Consider the following 7,089-nt stretch of genomic DNA (forward strand, 5'->3'; position numbering starts at 1 on the left):
ACCTGAGATCTTAAGCTGATGCTTGCAAAAACACCATGCTTCCCAACTCCTAAGAATTAAAATAAAACTCCTGACTGACTTCAGATTCTTCTGCGTTTTAATCATTATTTCCTACAAATGTGGGCTTTAGACTTTTATTCTACACATCCCAAGCAGTATAATAGATTTACAGACCTCACACCAACAGTGTATTAGTTATATTGTAATGAAGGAGTTTTTATCATCGATACCATTGATAGAAACAATATATCAGTTTGGATTGTATATGGGACTTCAAGAAAAGGAGTGGGGGACTGCTTCTCTGTCTGACTAGGACTCACTCTTTCATGGTACTGAAGACAGAAGGGAGTGGCTAGGAGTTCAGAGAAAAATGTCTGTGCTTTAATTAGTTTAAAAGGGGCTGCTGTGCAATTATTCCAAAACCTGAGATTAAGGTTTTATATTCTTTGTAACCAGGTATCTGTATTATCTTTTTGTTCAGACTTCTATAGACTGCAGATGGTTTAATTGGGATTCATGTTGCTCTTGAGGCCCATTCAAAGAATAGTAATGATAGAGTAAAAGCTTCTGGGTTGGAATATTGTCTGTATAGTATAATGGTTGCACTGAATCCTTAAATTAGTTTACTAGTCTGTTACATCAACATTCATTTCATCTTCTCACTTAGCTTCGTGCCAGAGCAGTAAGTGGTGTATTAGTAAGTAGCAAAAAACCAAAGTTTTCAAAACAGTGACACGCTCTTAATTTTAATTTGAGGTATCTGAATTGTTTCTTTAAAAACAATTATTTCTAAGTTCGTGTAGTGTTGCTAAGTGGGACATTTTCAATGGATAATATAGTCCACAGGCTCTTTCTGTGCCATTTGTCATATGCAATTTAATGACCACTTAACTAAGCCACTTCCCTCATTTCATGTATTGTTTGTTTTTTTGGCTGATGTCTAGCAAAACTTGCTTAATCACTTTTGTCAGGCTCTTCATGACTTCCATGTAGCAGCTTAAAATCTTTTGTTTCTTTCTCTAGGAGAGATTTATTGCCAAGATTCCAGTAGTATACGTGAGCACTGCTCCTTTCAGCAATTTCCCACTTTAGTCTAGAAATACAGTTTGTATATTTAACCAGTGTACTTTGAGATAAAATACAAATTTTAAACAGGCTGATCTGGAACATTATAAACTTCAGTGTCAGGGTATTATTCAACCTTTAAGGATTTGGGGTGTAACGTGTGCCCCAAGGGAAATGTTATGAGATCTTAACTTCTGTTTAGAGTTTTCTCGCTGGTGAGTCAGGCTCAGGTACCTCTCAACTTTCAGACCAGATCTATCACCACAAGTCCATACGGCAGTGGAAGGTGAAATTGTTTTTGCAGCTTTCTAGTTTATGAGTTTGCATCATAAGAGAAGGTTTTGCTACCTTTATTTTTATTTTAGTCTATTTATTTATTTATTTATTTATTTATTTATTTATTTGCATGGGCTTTCTTTAAGCCACACTTCCTGCAGTATTTTATGGATAGTAGGATGGAACCTTTTAAATCACCAACTTCTGTTTGTACTGTGAAGGAAGAAAACATTTAATTTAAGACCGGTGCTTAGCCCTTCATGAAAAGAAAATAAAAAAGTGTGTGTGTGTCTGCTTGCCTGCATGTTCTTAGGAGAAAAAAAAAAAAAAGAAAAAAAAAGAAAAAAGCCTGGGCCAACATGAAAGTGAGCCATCAACAAGGCTTCATCGCAGTTACGCACAGGGAGAGCTGAGTACACTAAGCACCTCATAGGACCCTAGAGAACTCTCCACCAGGCCAGATATGCCAGCAGCAAATCATTATAGCTCGAGCTGTAATGAAACTCCATTAACCCTTAAGCTCCACTTGACTATTTATAACCGAAAAACTTATCTACAGTCAAAATAATAGCTTATAGTGTCATCTCAGTAGGACCATTAATTCAGAAATCCTACAGCCTTTTGCTTTTCTCATCAGAAGAGCAGCGTAGCAGGAAGCAGATGTTGCTTATCAGAGATATCTGTGTATTTTGTATTTTCCATGTTTGTTCCAAAGTAATTTCTATCTTACTAATCATTCCATTTTTGAATGGGGTCACTGTTTTAATAATGCTTCATTTGTAACTCAATATATGTGTGTGTGCAATTTCAGCTGTTACAATTTATTGAACTGCTGTTAGGATTGATCTTAAAATATTTACCTCATAGGAAAAAAATTAAATTTGGATCCCACAATACTCTTACTTGGTATTGCTTTGGAAGATATTATTTCTTTAAACTATTATAATTCATTTTGTTTCATATTTATCTCACTAAGCCTAAACAAATTTCAAACAAAAGTACATTAGTCATCTGTCAGACATATGAGATCTGCTGTAGAATTTTCTGTGGGCCTAAAGCAATAGTAGACTTCGTCCATAGAAAGAGATTGTGTATTAGATCTATAGTATTCCCTTCACAATTGGGGAAATTATTATTTAAAATAAGTTGTCTGTAAGTTTCTTAGAGTTTAGTCTTGCGATGCTGAAAGAATCCCAGCTGATTCCTGTATGTCAACATCATGATATTAGATATCAGTTACAAAGACGAGATTTTTATATATGTGACAAATACAGGATGGAGAGGTCAGCTATTTTTAGTATGTGTTGTAGAGAATTGTGGCCATGATTAAGAAATTTTCTTGAGCATGCCAGGCCTTTTTAAAATTTAACTTCTATCCTTGCCTAACTCTGTCTGTGAATGCCTCTAACAAAAAGATATAATGTTTTAATTTTCAGTTGAAATGATAACAACTGTATATAAGAGAGAGCATCCATAAGGAGTTGCATACAAAACTCTATTGCATTTATATCAGACTAAAGGTTAATATTGCATATTGTTTTCAATTAGGAGTACAATAGATTTGGCTGGTGGGTAGGAGAAATGAAGGGAACCATTGGCTTGGTGCCTAAAGCCTACATAATGGAGATGTATGATATTTGAGAGGCCTGGGTAAGTACATTTTAATCCAATCTTCTGTAATGGCTTATATGTTCCCTTGTTCTCTGTTTCATAAGTATTTCTTTCCTGGAACCTTTGTAGAGTCCTGTTAACATAAAGATTATGGCAAAATATATTGAAGGTTCAATTAAAGCACTTCTGGGATTCTGTATGAAATATTAAACCACAGTGTACAAAAGATGATGTATTTTATAACTACAGTTCTCTTCCAGATATGTATGTATATGTATGTATATGTATCTATATGTATGTATATGTATATTGGGTGAAACAAAGTTGGTGTGCTTTCTAGTTAGTTTTGCTACTTCAGTAATATGTACGTATCTGTGCAGAAATCTGTGGAAGGGGATAAGTATTTGGACTGAGTTTTATACGTGTGTTTTAGTTTTTTTGTTAATGATATGCTTTCAACTTCCCTTTCCCTAATCAGGCGAAATCTGCACTTGAAATCAAGAGTGGTGTACAGCTGCAGTTTACAGACCCGACCTCTGGAAGAAGATTGTGCCGTACACATTTTGTGGTTTCAGCAAACGTAGTCAGATCATTGCCTCGTATATATTAAACATTAAAAACTGTAATTGATTATAATTCCACGGAAATGTTCTTCTTAGTCACTTTTTATAGAATTGTAATGCTAGGAAATGAAATCCATGGTAATTCACATATGGAGCACAAGCAGTCAAATAGTGCCTGTTGCTCTTTTCTTAAGCATAATAGCAGCACTCTGTATTGCTATACATTTGTGTTCTTTCAGGGAGTTTGGCTGTGTTTACCTGTTACTCAGATTTAAAAAAATTAAGCTGGACTTCAAAAGTAGAAAACTATTGCACAGTTCGTACATGAATTAACTGTTTCATGTAGTAGTTCACTGTACATTTTTTTGCAGTTTTTATGAAAATCAAAGGAAATTTCTGTGTACTATTTTAAGTCTTCAAAGTATTCTGCTTCCAAGTGTGTTTTTTGTTTGGTTGTTTTTTGGTTTTGTTTTGTTTCAGTTTCAGCCAATGATTTATTTTTTTCTATATTTAGCTTTGTTAATGTTAATGACTGTTACGGTACTACAAAATGAAGGCTTGGCTCTTTTGCTGATGTAAATCTGTCTACGTGGGGTAATACTGTGCTGATAGCATTGTGACTTGGAGGTATGAATTTTGTGAAAATTTGGCAAAGATAATGTATTAAAGACAACAGTTTTTGGTAAGCCAACATGAGATAAAAAGTAGATGAGTGATTTTGTGGGTGGTGAAATGCTATTTTTTTTATCTCTACCTTGCTTGTACTTTCCACAGAGTAAAATCTGCATACCCTGTTGTGTGGAATTTCTGATGCAAGTTGTTCAACAGACATCTTCAGCTCTGAGTTAAAAAGGGCTGTGCCTGCATTCTTAGTGTCAGGACTTTGTGGCTATGAGCATCAGTTGAAACATTAAAAAAAAAAAGTAGATAAATATTTTCACTTGTGAACAAGGAGTTGGACAAGGTAGAGTTAATTAAACCTCTCCTTTTGGAGATGTGTTCGACTAGTAGCATGGAAGATCAGCTTTTTTTGAATCCTCCCCCAGACTTGATTTGTGGGCCCCTTAATCTGCCAAGGAGGCAGGTCAGGCCAGTCTGAGGCTTGCTGAGCCTGTGCAGGTCCCCCTGTAGCTGCTTGTGCTGTTTATGCTTCAGGCAGGCCCTGGGAACACTGTGGGTTAAAGGGTAACGTTAGCCTAAACTCAGGGCTAGGTCCTTTTAATAAGCTCAGGTGCTGTGCTTGTTTTAGGTCATTTCTGGTACTTCCTAGTACACTGGATCCTAACAGGAATCAACGAAGGTACAGAGTTTTGGTATATATTTTTAAAAAAGAGATACTCATTGCGATTTATTCTGGACGTTATCAGTGACGCATTCAAAGGATAGATTAGAGTCTTCAGCTCTCGTGCTACTTTATCAAGTCTACTTGGGGCTTGTGCACAGAAGGTAAGGCCTTAATGCCACAGCCATAAACCCCCTTCTCCCTCGTTAACACCCCACACCTCTGCGCCCCGAGCTGCTTTTCCTTTTCCCGGCGCCCCAAATTCCCGCACCGCCTAGCTTTTGGGGGTGAACCCTCCTTCATCGGCCGAGGCGAACGCGGTCCGTGGGCAGGTGTGCTTGGAAAAGGCAAAAAGGGGCTGGGAGAGGGGGCGGCTGCTGCGCGCATCCCTGCGCCGCGCATCCCCGCGCATCCCTGCGCATCCCTGCGCATCCCTGCGCTGCGCGCCCGCGGCGGCAGGTGGCAGCAACTTTTCGCCGGCACCGGGAGGAGCCCGGCTCGGCCCCGGCCCCCTTCCCCCTCCCCTCGTCCCCGCCGCCGCTTTTTGCCTTTTTTCCAGGAGAGGGAGTCCTTCGCCAACGGATGGGCACCCGGCCCGCCGAGCTCCCTCCTCCCGGCTGGCGGCAGCGGGAGGAATAAAGTGCCTTTTGTCTGCGGAGCGGCTCGGGGGTTCTGCCCCCCTTCTCGGGCATGGGGGGGGGGAGGTAAACGAGCTGCCTTAAAACCCGAGACCTAACAGAAAGCTGCTCGGAAAGTCACCGCGAGTGTCTCGAATAAAGCAGCGGTGGAGCGCGGGCGGGTTGTTTGCTTTAAATCCGTGCAGCCGCCGTAACCTTTTTTGGCTAAGAAAACCTTCGCTGGTGCTACTTAAACAAATCTCGGTGTTAGAAAATGCTAATCGCTTCATTTTCATTGTTTGCTTAGGTTGCGCTCGCCTTTCTGTGAACAGCCAGGCAGCTAATTTTTTAAAAAGGTGGTTGTGAGTCATATTTTGTACAGCGTTTTACTTGATTATTTGCTCTGTTCTGAATTTGTACTATACTGCCATTAGATCTTACAATAATGTTCTACTCTGCAAATTTTTAAGGTTCAAATAAAGTTTAATTGTTTGCAAACTGTTATGATGCTAATAATTCAACAGCCTGCTGTGTTACTAATGAAATTACTTTGTTATGATTAATTTGGAAAATAGTGTGTTGATTGTAGTAATTAAGCACAACAAGGTGAAGTAAATGATTCTAATGCCATCTGGCCTCCAGACTGAATGAAGAAATGAAATGGGGCTGTCATTTGAATTTATTCAGAGAAGTAAGGGTAATACAAATGCTTTTTATAGCAGAGGCGCCCAGATATAACCACGCCACTCCGGTACTTTTTCATGTACTTCTACATACAGATAACTGGTTCACATATTTGACCAGCACCTAGTTAGGATTTACCTCTTTGTACGTACTGCCACCAATTACATGTTCCAGTAGTAGTGTATGCACCAGCTCTTCCATCAGCGAGATCAGTTGATGTGCATCAGCTTACTTTTATTCTCCCCTCTTCATGATAAAAACTTTTGTTGACTGGAATTAAGCTGAATGTGAATACTAATTAAGATCCCATTCTATATTTAAAGCCAGATGCATGAACTTTGTTTGTTTTTGCTTTGCAGTTTGCGAGCGATGCAGAATTAGGAGGAGGATAAAGAATAACCCTTTAGAACCTGATCCAAAAACTGCTGGAACTGAAGAACTGTTGAATTCAGTTTCTCTAGGATCAGGCTCCCCAAACAGTAGCTCAAAACCAGGCCCTACAGTTTTCAAAATGTCTTTTGCGAAATACTTTGTCCTCTTTCTTAAAAGGACGCAATTATTTCCATAACCTGAACTAAATAAAAGAGATGCACTGAATTTTCTGTAGCGAAAAGATGGAAATTCATTTTTTTCTATTACAGGTAAAGAAAAATGAAGTTGTGGGTGTAAATGAGAATCCTGGTTTGATAAAGCTCACTGGGATCTGTAGGAAAGCTGTAAAATATTAAAACATGGGATGAAAGTACCCAGGTAGATGACAAAGGCGTACACTTCAGCTGCATGAGCCATTTGATGTTTCTCTCATCTCCTTCCCTCAAGTTGATGAAAAATTTATTAATATGGAAACTGGGGGAATAAGTGTATGCATAGAAACCTTGTAAACAACTTTCCACTTTACATAGCACAATGTACTGATAAACTGTAAAACCTTCACTTACCAGGGTTTCTCTGGGGCTGACATCTCTCAGACAGATGTCTGTTTCATTCCATC

The 7,089-nt window shown here is 38.8% G+C and overlaps 1 protein-coding gene across 2 annotated transcripts in view; it reads left to right on the forward strand.

Moving 5' to 3' along the window:
* SKAP2 (src kinase associated phosphoprotein 2) overlaps positions 1-5,918 on the forward strand; it is a 116,937-nt gene extending 111,019 nt beyond the window's left edge. For both annotated transcript variants that reach the window (XM_027450966.3, XM_021274203.4), the window contains 2 exons: positions 2,890-2,991; positions 3,431-5,918. In XM_027450966.3, the coding sequence (XP_027306767.2) occupies positions 2,890-2,982 (93 nt within the window). In that variant the 3' untranslated portion in view covers positions 2,983-2,991; positions 3,431-5,918. The remainder of the gene's footprint in view (positions 1-2,889; positions 2,992-3,430) is intronic.
* Positions 5,919-7,089: the final 1,171 nt, after the last annotated feature.

This window comes from Anas platyrhynchos, chromosome 2, assembly GCF_047663525.1.
Source record: "Anas platyrhynchos isolate ZD024472 breed Pekin duck chromosome 2, IASCAAS_PekinDuck_T2T, whole genome shotgun sequence".
In the NCBI taxonomy this organism is placed as follows: domain Eukaryota; kingdom Metazoa; phylum Chordata; class Aves; order Anseriformes; family Anatidae; genus Anas; species Anas platyrhynchos.